This window comes from Castanea sativa, chromosome 5, assembly GCF_040712315.1.
Source record: "Castanea sativa cultivar Marrone di Chiusa Pesio chromosome 5, ASM4071231v1".
Classification (NCBI taxonomy): Eukaryota; Viridiplantae; Streptophyta; class Magnoliopsida; order Fagales; family Fagaceae; genus Castanea; species Castanea sativa.
In genome coordinates, this window is record NC_134017.1 from 18427496 (window position 1) to 18440384 (window position 12889).

Below are 12889 nucleotides of genomic sequence, written 5' to 3' on the forward strand. Positions count from 1 at the left end.
TGATTATTATCTCATTTCACCCGCTAGGCCACGTGATAATAAATGAATTTTTTAAAGGTGAAGGCGCAGCACAGTATTGCTACTGGGCCTTTGCTTATCCCCCATGCGATGGACTACAGAATGGGCCTGGCGCACCCTATCAAACTCTAGCAAAAAATCTGCTAGTTTTGTCAATTGGATCAAATTTAAAGGCCGTTTGTTCTTAAGCCCATTTGGTAACAAAGAGTTGCATGGCCCAAGAAAAGACCGTGAGGTTTCAACTTTCAACCCCACAGGGCCACAGGCTCGTATGCAAATTATTTTGGCATTACAATTTGAAAAAAGAAAAGAAAAGAAAATAACCACTGAACTATCTCGCAATCAAGAAAGAGAGCACGCTCTGACGGTTTCGCACTTTCGCGCCTAACACCTAAAACCCCAAACCCCCAAAACCCCACACGCCGTTTCCATTCTCAACGGTTTTGAATCAAACATGAATGTGCAAGCTCAAGCGCAAGCTCAAGACATGGTCTTCACTAAGCAGCCCTACATCGAAGATGTTGGGCCCCGCAAGATGTGAGAATCTCTCTCACTGTTGCTTCAATTTCATTCTCTTTCATCATATTTTATTTTATTTTTGTTTGTTTTAATTTTTGATTTAATGATATGTATGTTGCTGTGAATTTTGTAGACAAAGCATGAACTTCAGCACGTTATCCGAATCGGAGATCAGTAGAATCGCTGAGGTTCAAGTATATAAAGGCCAGTATTATGATGCAGCAAGAATTCCTATCGAAGGTGGCTTATTGGATCCACGAATGGTACTCTCCCTAATCTCTATGATTCATGTGTGTAATTTTTAGGTCAATAGGATTATCAATAAGTTAAAACGTTATGTGGATGTATTTTCTAGTGTTTGGTGCTGAACTGTAGTTTTCTAGTTGTAGAGAGGGAAAATTCCCGACCTATCACAAGCTGACACATCATACTACCAAGTCCACAAAATACAACCAATTACAAAGCGCCACGTACTGCAGCTAGGTTTTGCCATCGCTATTCAGAAACCAATAGAAGTTTGCCAAGTGTCATTGAAATAAAGGCATGAAACTGCATCAGCAGGTGTAAGCAATGACACAAGCAGCTCCGCACATGTAAGCGATGACACAGGCAGCCTCGCACGTGTAAGCAGTGACACAAGCACTCAGCACATGTAAGCGATGACACAGGCAGCCTCGCACGTGTAAGCAGTGACACAAGCACTCAGCACGTGTAAGCGATGACATAAGCGGACCAATCAAACTCCGCCACGTGTCGCTCACCTACCCCTAAACTCCTATAAATAGAAGCCTTCCTAAAACATTTGGGAGGACAGACAGGAGACAACACAGACAGAGAGGACAGAGAGGACTGAGACAGAAGGAAGAAGATATCTTGAGTTCAGAAATCCAGAAGCTCTGCCGGAATCAAACCCCGAAGCCTCCAAGAACTTCAAGAACTTCAACCTCGAATGCAAACAACATTCGAAGCAAAATCATCCAAACTACTCGTCCAGATCTCAAAGTCCACCGGAATCAAGCTCAAAAGCCTCCAGAAACCTCAACAAACTACAAATTGGTGAAGCTCTACGGATTCAAGCCTCCAAAGCCCCGAAGAACTTCCACCACAAACCTTCAAATACGAAGAACAATCAAAGAGGAATCATCCAAATCATATTCCTAAATCTCAAAGTTCACTGGAATCAAGCTCAAAAGCCTCTAGAAACCTCAACAAACCATAAATCAACGAAGCTCTACGGAATCAAGCCTCTAAAGCACCGAAGAATTTCCACCACAAACCTTCACACACGAAGAACACACGAAGAACACGAAGAACATACGAAGAACACGAAGAACACGAAGAACAAAGGATTTCTAACAAGCTCATAGCCAGAGATTCATTGTAATCCCGTTTCAAAGATCTTCGATCCATTCCTCAGCCAAATTGAAGAATATCTTATGTTCAAATCAAAATCACATTACCACAATTACAATCAATAAATCTTTCAAGGAGATCGAATCAGAGGATCACTCTTTTGTAATTACAGAGAATTGTACCACACATTTATCAATACAAATTCGTATTTGCGAAACTATTTTACTTGTTTGATTTATTTCGAACTAAGAAATTTAGTCGTCTACACTAGTGTTTATGAATGTTTCAACCTCTGATTTGTTTTGCTCAAATAGGGGTGTGTTTGTATAAGCGGTTGGAAATTTGTGTTTTGAGTTTAAAATGAGCATTTTGTAAAAAAAAAAAAAAAAAAAGCTATGAGGAGTTGTGGTTGCAAAACAAAGTTTTGAGTTTAAAAAAAAAATACTATTTTAATCTCCCAAAGCACCTAACCAAACCGGCCTTGGATGAGATCCAAACTCTAGATGTGGAAACATGAGTGTACGGCTTAGTGATGAATTCAATGTGGATCTAGCATCGAGATCATTTGGTATGCATGAGTTGGAATTGAGAAAAGTTGGAGGTTTGGAATTCTGCAATATCAATAGCCGGAAAGTGTTGAGAGGTTTAGTTTTTTATTTTTATTTTTAATATGTAGTATGTAGACCAATCAAAACAGCGTATATTTAAGAAAGGTTTGCAAAACTTAATTCTAATGGAAAGGTACTGCAACTTGACTTCATTGTCGTCAATTTATCTTTATCCTTGTTTTTCCAATGAAGAAGGATGGCTGCTACTGAAATTAAAAATACATGAATGGAGTGTTTGTCTTCTCCTATACTATGATCCAACTTCGATCTTGTTCTTCTTTTGATTTATTCTGATGAAATTCACATTATAGAGTGACATAGTTGGTATGATACTAATTAAGTGTGAGTTTGGATACAACGTTTGCGACCGTGCGTTTGCATTTGTGCATTTTTCAGTGGGTTCCATGCACTGTTCATGCAAGTACCTTTTTCCTTTAAAACAACTTCAAAACTGGGTCCCACGATACTATCCACACATTTAAAAATTATTTTGCTATAGTGTTTTTAGTTTTCACCAATAAGAGGTATCCAAACACACTCTAAAGAGTAATTAGGGTAAAGTATGATATTAGGGGTTCTAGAAATCTTACTATGTAAACCTTACAAAGACATTAATGAATAAAATTGTGTATTATGTTGTTGACATGACTTTTATCACATAAGTTGCTGTCTCAGTAAGTGTATATTTTTTTGTTTGTGGTGATAGTAAAATTGATAGTCAACACATAGATATTATGATAATCATTTTCAATGTGTTTATATGGAGGGGGATAGTTCATAGGGCTGAGGAGGGGGATTTAGGTCTCTCTGATGGGGAGATAGTTCATAGGGCTGGTTTGAGATCCCAGGTGGAGCATCTTCTTTCATTAGAAGAAATTTCTTGGAGACAAAAATCTAGGATGTTATGTATCAAGGAAGGGGATAATAACACCAAGTTTTTTCACAAAATGACTAACTCCCACAGACGTTCTAATCATCTAAGGACCTTGGAGGTGGATGGGGTGGTCTTTGAAGAGGCCTCCGAGGTAACTTTTTAAGTTGTACAATTTTATAAAAATTTGTACAAGGAGACTGAGGAGTGGAGGCCTTTTGTGGAGGGTTTGGAGTTTGATCGCATTGAGAATAGGGAAAGGGTTTGGCTTGAAAGGAAGTTTGAGAGAGAGGAGATTCTTCAAGTTGTTAGGGACAAAGCTCCAGGTCCGGATGGGTTCACTATGGCGTTCTATCATCATTGCTGGAAGGTAGTGGAGAAAGATGTCCTAGCGGCCTTTGAAGAGTTTTTCCATCATTGCAAGTTTGAAAAATCCCTTAATGCGACCTTCATTGCTTTAATTCCTAAAAGGAATGATGCTTCCAATATTAGAGATTTTCGTCCTATTAGTTTGGTGGGGAGTGTGTATAAAATCCTGGCTAAGGTCTTGGCTAATCGCTTGAGAGTGGTTTTAGATCAATTGATTTCTGAGAATCAGAATAGCTTTGTGGGTGGGAGACATATCCTTGACTCGGTTCTCATTGCGAATAAGTGTGTGGATAGTCGTGGGAAGAGTAGGGTTCCTGGAGTCATTTGTAAGCTCGATATGGAGAAAGCCTACGATCATGTGAATTGGGAGGCTTTGTTGTATCTTCTGAATAGGATGGGTTTTGGAGTGAAGTGGTGTAAGTGGATCCGTTCTTGTATATCCACAATTCAGTTCTCTGTTTTGATTAATGGGTCCCCAGCTGATTTCTTTGGTAGCTCAAGGGGTTTAAGACAAGGAGATCCGCTATCTCCTCTGCTGTTTTTGATCTTGATGGAGGTGCTTAGTAGGATGTTGAGAAGAATGGGGGGAACTGGCTTGATTCGTGGTTTTAATTTTGAGGGTAGGAGGGATGGTGGGGAACGTGTTTCACATCTGTTATTTGCATATGATACTATCCTCTTTCGTGATGCAGATGTGGAGCAAATTCTTCATATTCGGTTGTTGCTCCTTAGTTTTCAGGCAGTAACAGGTTTGAAGGTCAATGTGCATAAGAGCGAAATGGTTCCTATAGGGGAGGTTGGTGATGTGCATGCTCTGGCGGATATATTGGGTGCAGAGTTGGATCTTTACCTATGTTGTATCTTGGCATGCCGCTAGGGGCTTCTCACAATTCCCCTTTAATTTGGAACACAATTTTGGAAAATATTAACCGGAAATTATCTGGATGGAAGAAGTTGTACTTGTCTAAGGGGGGTCGTTTGATGTTACTCAAGAGTACGCTTTCTAGTCTTCCGACTTACTTTCTATCGTTGTTCTCAATTCCTACTCATGTGGCTAATAAAATTGAAAAGATGCAAATGGATTTCCTGTGGGGAGATAGCAAGATTCATTTGGTAGGATGGGACAAAGTTTGTGCACCTTTAGCCAATGGTGGCTTAGGGATAAAGAAACTCACTACCTTTAATAAGGCTTTATTGGGGAAATGGTTGTGGCGGTTTGGTAAGGAAGAGGGTCGTTTATGGAGGCGGGTAGTAGCTTCAAAATATGGGGAAGATTGGGGGGGATGGACCTCAAAGCTGGGTAGGGGAGCTCATGGGTGTGGTTTGTGGAGAACCATCCGCATGGGTTGGGAGGATTTCAGCAAAAATTGTCAGTTTGTGGTTGGGTTGGGGAATAGGGTGAGGTTTTGGCAGGATGGGTGGTATGGGGATGTATGGCATTTCCATTGATAAGGAGGCTTCTGTTGAAGCTTCTTTGCATAGGCAGGGGGCGGAGGATAGAAGATGTTGGAATGTTCGGTTTAGTGGATTTTTTAATGATTGGGAGATGGATGAAGGGCTGCGGTTTCTTCGTATGTTGGGTGCTATAATCCCTCCTATGGATGTTGGAGACCGGATGAGTTGGAAATTGAAGCCTAATGGAGCTTTTGACATCCGGTCGTACTATAACAAATTAAGAAATTCTCCTTCAACTATCTTTCCTTGGAAAGCTATTTGGAGAGTAAAGGCCCCTAGGCGAGTTTCTTTTTTTGTTTGGTGTGTAGCTTGGAATAAGATCCTAACGGGAGACCATCTGAGATTGAGGAGATTGGTTTTTGTGGATTGGTGCATTATGTGCCGTCATTGTGGAGAGATGGTAGATCACCTTCTTCTTCATTGTGAGGTGGCCTATCGGTTATGGAGCTTTGTTTTTATAACTTTTGGCTTGGCTTGGGTTATGCCTAGTTCGATTCCAGACTTGCTTTTTGGATGGTGGAATTGGCTAGGGAAGCATTCGTCTCAGATCTGGAATTTAGTCCCGTTGTGCATCCTTTGGTGTATTTGGAAGGAGCAGAATCGGAGGACTTTTGAGGATTTGGATAGCTCTAGTGATCAGTTACTTGCTTCTTTTTGTGGAACTCTATTTGATTGGTCTCGGGCGTGGGGACTCACGTCTAGTGATTCCCTCCCTTCTTTTCTTTGTTCCCTTCTCCTATTGTAATTTCTTTGTTGTTTGGTTTTCTCTCTTGTTTCTCTTTGTTTTCTTTTTCTTGTATTTCTGGGTTGCTATGTGTTTTTCAGGCATAGAGTAACCTTCGTATATATATCATCATTCTTACTTATCAAAAAAAAATGTGTTTATATGGTAGCTTTACTTATATTCTTTTCCCTATATTTTTCTTATATCAAGAGGTTTAAAATTTTTTCCTTTTATGTATTTCAGGGCCCAAATAAGGAAGGCACATGTGCAACATGCCATGGGAAATTTGATAGTTGTCCGGGGCACTTTGGATACATAAAACTTGCCCTCCCAGTTTACAATGTTGCATATAGGGATAACATTATGAACATTTTGAAGTGCATTTGTAAGGTCAGAAAGAGTTCTCTACCTTTTGCTCCACTTGTTTAATCTATTGTACTTTTGCCTGTTATAGATATGGTTGCAGAAAAACTCCATTTCTTAGTTATGTTGAGGTTGTAACTAGTTTCTTAAAATGTGACTGGTGGGGCATGATTTCGAGATATTTAGTCATAGGAATCTTAAAGTTTAACATAAATTCTTTGATGCAGGACTGTTAAGAAGAAGAGAAGGCCAGTGGCGGTTCCAGAAATTTTTCTCAAGGTGTTTCTTAAGAAGCATAAATTACACAATCTAATAAAAAGAGAAATTCATATATTGACAATAACAACAATAAAAAAAACACGCAAATACATAAAGTATACAATTGTCTTCTACGAGTTTTCATATTTTGAAATCGTTGCATGATAATTTCATTATCAATGCTACAAGCTACATCTTTTTCAATATACACAATCAAATAATCATTCATCCACTGATCTCCTATTCGATTGTACAGTTCATTCTTTATATATTTCATTGCTAAAAAACGTCTTTCTACTATTGCAGTAGCGACAAGAATGGTCAAAACTAACTTCACAAACAAATAAACTAATGGATAAGTCTTATGTCTCCCTATATTCACTAACTTTCAGCAAGTTCACTAACTCCTTGAAGCTCTAAAAACAAGTCATTATTGCTCATATAAAAAATGTAATTCTAAAGTTGAGAGTCAACTGCCAAGATATCTGTTCCAAGAAAATCAGATGGATAGAACTTTGCTAGACGTATCAATTTTTCCTTATCAAAAGCCACAAATGAATCACTCGGATTCAAGCAAGCCATACAAAGTAGCAAATCAGTATTCGCCTCTAAAAAAATGTTGTGAAGCTCTTGAAGTTGTATAACTATGATTGTGTAGAATAGCTCAACATGATAATGATGTAAGTTTGTATTTTGTTGGATGTTGTATCGCGGTCTCCCACTAACTACAAGTATTTCATCCATATTCAAAATAGGAATATCATGTGTGGTACAAAATGAAGACACTTCAGTCAATAAAGATATCTATTCACCATCTCTCATCACTTGCAATGGTTGCTTAGGCACTTTAACAAGTTCCATAACATTTACTATATCTTGATTTTTTTTTTTTTTTTGCAATGCTATTGACAACTCATGTGTGATCCCTCAAAAGATAGAATTGACCTCATAATAAATCGAGCCTTAACTTTTTGGTTGGAAATGTCATCTTCTTTAATAAGCTCAAGTACATCAACAACAATAGAAAATATCAAAATTAAGTTGAGAATAGTCCCATAATATGATCCCAATGTGTATCACCAGGACGTTTAAGATTTTTTTAATTTATTTATTCAAACCTTGCCCACTTTTATGTACATTATTCTCTAAATCTTCTTTAATTTTGGCAAATTATGCATCTCAAAGAGCATCTTGTCTCTTACAAGAGCCTTCAACAATAGTTACTAAATTACTAACCACATAAAAAAATTCAGCAATGTTAATGTGATTTTTAGCAACAGCAACAAGTGTCAATTGAAGTTGATGAGCAAAACAATAGACATAAAATGCTGACTTATTCTCTTTCAAAATTAAAGTTTTGAGACCATTGATATCACCTTGCATATTACTAGCCCCATCATAACCTTACCAACATAGTTTCGATAAACTCAAATTATGTTCACAAAGTAAACATTCAATAGCATATTTGAGTGACAAAGAAGTGGTACTTGCTACATGTACAATATCAAGAAACTACTCTATAATAATTCCTTTTTTGTTCACATAACGAAGAACGAGGGCCATTTGCTCTTTCACTGAGATATCACGTGACTCATCAACTAATATTGAAAAGAACCCATTGTCAAGATTCTTGATGATGGCTTTGGATATTTCACGTGCAATTGCATTTACAATGTTTTTTTGAATATCATGATGGATAGGTTTGCAATTTTTTGAAACTTTTTGCAACACTTCATTGATAGATTTATTGTGATCTCCCAAAAATTGTAGAAGCTCAAGAAAATTTCCTTTATCACTTGAATCTTGAGATTCATCGTGACTACGAAAAGCTAATCCCCGGCATAAGAGGAATCTTATGCAATCAACTATTGCATTTAAGTGAAGCCAATATTCAATTTTATCTTGATTTGACTGCTTAACCAAAACACTTTAAATGTGTTACTTTTCCTTCAGTAAATCTTCACTCTTCTTGACAGTTTGGTTAGGAGCACTATTAACTCCTCCAACATGGGAATTTAACTTCTCTTTTTGATTCCAAAGTTTGAATCCCTTCGTTACAAAAGTCTCAGCTCCTCTTTGCTTACCAACATCTTGCCCAAATAGGTAACAATAAAAATAAAATACTGCATCATTGTCTATACTATATTCCAACTACTTTCTATTTTCATACCATTCGGATCTAAGTCGACAAGGCTTTCTAAAAAAATATGATAGAGGGTAATCATTATGGTGGAAAATAGGTTGACAAGGGCTTTTTTGTAACGAATATCTTCTTATTTCATCATAATTATTAGGAAGATAAGATGATATATTTTCTTGTAGCCTAGGATCTGAAGGAAGATTTTATAAGTTAAAGTCAACACAAATTTGCTTAGAAGATGAAGATGAATCTTGCACAGGAGATGAATCTTAGGTACGTGGTTTTTTTTATCAAATATATGTCCATAATTCTAGCAAAAGAAAAACAATAAACTATAAGTTCATTTGAAATATTAATAAAATTATTAATTATTGTTGTTTAGTTGTTTCATTAATTTTTTTGTCTTTTATAAACTATATTTTGTTATATTGTTGTTCCATTAATTATAAAATTATTAATTGTTGTTTAGCTTAACATAATTTAATTTGTTTGTCTTTTATAATATATTGGTTGATTAAATTATTAATTATTGTTTATTAGTTGTTTTCCCCAATTAATTATTGGTTAATTAAATTAGTGTTTATTAGTTGCACTAGCACACATCCCATATGCATTTGCTTCTCCCAATTCAAATATCTCACCTAGCCCCATGTGCCCATCCACCCCCCACCCCACTCAACAGACAAGCCTCATGCCTGATGCCCCCAATCACAAGAGCCAGCTGACAATCATAAAATTTCACAATCACAATACACATTACACTAAAAGACAATTAATATCTCACCAACACCAACACCAACACCAACACCAACGGATAAGATAAAGCCAAAAAGTGAAAAACATGGCAAAATATTAATAAAGTTAAAGCTAAGCAATGAATCAGCCAATCACAGTTTAAAAGAATCTAATAAAGTTAGTTTTAAAGAATAAAGAGAGAGAGAGAGACTCTCATTCATTTCATTTCAGTGATTTTAGATAAAGAGAGAGAGAGACTGAGAGAAAAAGAGAGAGAAGTTAATAAAATGAAATACCTTGAGGGAGCACCAGAGCAGGGAAGCCTGAGGCTAAGGGGCAAGCAACGAGCGATCTCCGATCGGCGAGCGAGCGACTTGACAGATCGGCGATCTCCGATCTGATCCAGTGAGCGATCTCTGATGCTCGAATCTCGATGCGATGTGCTCTGGACTGGAGCTTGGCTGATCGATCTTTGATGCGGCAATGCCTAATCCGTCCGTTGGCTTGTGTTGCAGCGTTGCTCTGTTGACGTTTTTGTCTTTAGGTTTTATTTAGTGATTTTTGATTTAGTGATTTGAGGTTTTCGATTTAGTGATTTGCAACGTATATTGGGGTTTGCTTGCTGTCCATTGTTTTTTTTTTTTTTTGAGAATCCGTGGGCTTGTCACTTGCTCTGTTACAAATTTTTTTTTCCTTCAGATTCCAGTTCATATTTTTTTGGGCTTTTTTTTTTCGCTTGAAAGTAGAACATATATATATATATATATACACTTATTTATTTATTTATTTTTTAAATTTGAGGGTGTTCCTAATTTTTTTAAGGGTAAACAAATAAATTTTTTTTTAATTATTATATATAATTTTTTTTTTTCAGGTCAGGTTGTTCCTGGGAACACCCTGAGCTAAATGTGGCGTCGCCACTGAAGGCTGTTTGTTCTTTAAGCTCCGTTTGGTACCAAAAGGTCATTTTCGTTAAGGCTAGATTGAATGACAAAAAAACGAAAGTAGAGAATTTCATTCCAAATTCCAATAGGTACTACTGGCCACTAGGATGTCCTGCATAAGAAGAACATTAACACATTTCCAATACATCCAACAATTTGTAAACCACACCTGGTCTAGTAGCTAACATGGGTAATGCTTTCAGTGCGTTATAACCTATAACAGAAAGTAGACCAAGGTTCTTAGAGAGGTAAGCCCATATGTCAATGCAAAGAGCCCTGATACATCAATTCAGAGGACCAAAACCACTTTTATAAGAACAGAATAATGCTACAGCAAAACAATGGACTGTCATGAGTCTTTCGGATACGACTATAAATTAACTGAGTTGTTTATAAACAAGTGTTTGGTTTTAAAAAATGTTTATTTATATTCATTTTATCTAATAAACAAATTATGCTTAATCACAGATATGGGATCAACTATCAAATGAGCTGCTAAAACATATATTCTTGAACAAATTTGTGAAAATGAGACTTGATTTGAGTATATATAATAGTGTAATATCATAAATTTTTATCTAAAAAAGTCATCATTTTGGGTGCTGAAATTGTGTTCAATTTGCTGAGCTTTGTAATACTAAGTTATGCTTTTGCCTTACTGAGTTGGACTGTGTACTAAGCAGGCTGGCTGCATTGAACCGAGATGGTAAAGGTTCTTTCTCAAGTGATCAGATTATATCATGTAAAAACTTGTTATTACCAAGACTAAGTGAGTGATCATAGTGGATAGTAGTAGCTATTCAAAACGATGTTCTTCAATGTGCTGAGGCAGCTCCAAACGTGCTTCCTGCACAGAAAGCCTTGGGAGTTGGGACCATTTATTGTGTATTTTTGATTCGTTGGTGCAGTTTTGATTTTTAGCTTTCATCACATTGCCTTTGTTTGTGCCTGCAAATCATAGCAGTCTTAGAAGCATCATGTTCCAGGTTTAAGGCTGTGAAAGGAAGCAAAGCCAAGGGGGCAACACATTCGTATGTTTTTTAGTTTTCTTTTGAGGTCATTATGTCCCACATGGAGTAAGTGAGAGAAGAGCAAAGCTTAGACGATTGATAAAACAAGAAGCAAGCAACGTTACAAATCATACCTTTCTCGGCCTTTTGGCTAAGATCAAGTGTAGTATCTGTTCTTATCAGTTTAATATCTGATATGTGGGTCATCGGCCCACACGATATTAAATTTATTTCTTGAGGGGCAGAGTCCGACACAGTAGCTTGCTATGGGGCTCTTGAGCGTCGCCCAAGCGTTGCACTATAGCTCGGGCCTGGCGCACCCCACCAATTCTAGCCAAAACTTTTGTACTACCAAGAGGAGGAGGGCTAGATTTATTTTCTTCGGAGGCCTGCGTATTGGGCCAGCAAACAAGATGCTCTGGATTTTGGGAAAAATGTTAAATATACGGTCTTAATTAAGAATTGGACTGCTAAATTATTCGGTTTTTATAGTACACTTTTTATATAATGTTATTTCTTTATTAATTTTTATTATTCTTTCAAATTTTATCGATGTGGGCGATTATTGACTTGAGTGCTTAGACTTTTATTTACATTTGACAATTATTTGAATGGATATTAAAATTTAATATTGTCTGTGCTGAGGATTGATCTAAGCACCATAGATAATATTCATGGATGATGCAATAATAACACTTAAACCATATATAACATTCATGGATATTGCATGTAACTTATAAAAGCAAAATAGATATTGGATAATACTATCCCATACACGGACAGACCTAGGATTTCAGGCTGGAGGGGGGCGAAGTAAAGTTTTTTTTTTTCAAATATGTATCCATATACTATTAAAAAACTATCAACCAAGACAAGTACACACAAATCATTGTTTCTTAATATATTAAGATACAATCAACTACCAATAAAAACAAAAGACACGAAACACTATTGCTTTTTATTTACATGGGCTCTGGGCTGGCTGACATCTTGATGTATATGGCCAAGGACTGTTATGATGAACAGGGTGTGCTGGATCCTAGTATATGGGACATAGTGTGGCTCAACTTAGGCCTCAATTCCACCATCTCTAGCACTTAAAACAGGTTCATTGTCGTTGGCTGTGACACTAATGCATACCTTAATTTCCAGCGAGATAAATAAAATTTCTCAACAGGTTGCGTTTCTGTTTGTGGAAGCAATAGGTACATAGTCAATGGGTCTTGCTCTGGGCTGACTGACTCAATGGGATGGTTTAGGATTTTTGGAGGGGGGCTGGGCTAAAAAGAAAGGGGGAGCCCAAGTCTTCTTATTGTTTTTCTTGGGGAAAATTTACTTACTAATTTTTTTTTTTGGGGGACCGGGGGGGGGGGGGGCTAGGCCCCCACCTGGGTCCGTCCCTGATCCCATATATAACATTCGAAAATAGATATTAGATAATATTATTCTCACTAAAAATGCACCAAAATAAATGCACAAAAAAACACCGATATATGGCAATACTTGTGCAAATATGTACCGT

At 37.1% G+C, this 12889-nt stretch overlaps 1 protein-coding gene and 1 non-coding gene across 2 annotated transcripts; both read left to right on the plus strand.

The window, feature by feature from the left end:
• Positions 1 to 348: 348 nt before the first annotated feature.
• LOC142634851 (DNA-directed RNA polymerase III subunit 1-like) lies at positions 349 to 6401 on the plus strand. The gene is made up of 4 exons (XM_075809103.1): positions 349 to 555; positions 671 to 800; positions 6161 to 6307; positions 6372 to 6401. Exons 1-4 carry the CDS (start codon positions 473 to 475, stop codon positions 6399 to 6401), a joined length of 390 nt encoding a protein of 129 aa, XP_075665218.1. The 5' UTR covers positions 349 to 472.
• Positions 6402 to 11497: 5096 nt separating this feature from the next.
• Positions 11498 to 11692, plus strand: LOC142637707 (U2 spliceosomal RNA). The gene has a single exon (XR_012844836.1). It is a non-coding gene; the product is annotated as a U2 spliceosomal RNA (small nuclear RNA).
• Positions 11693 to 12889: the final 1197 nt, after the last annotated feature.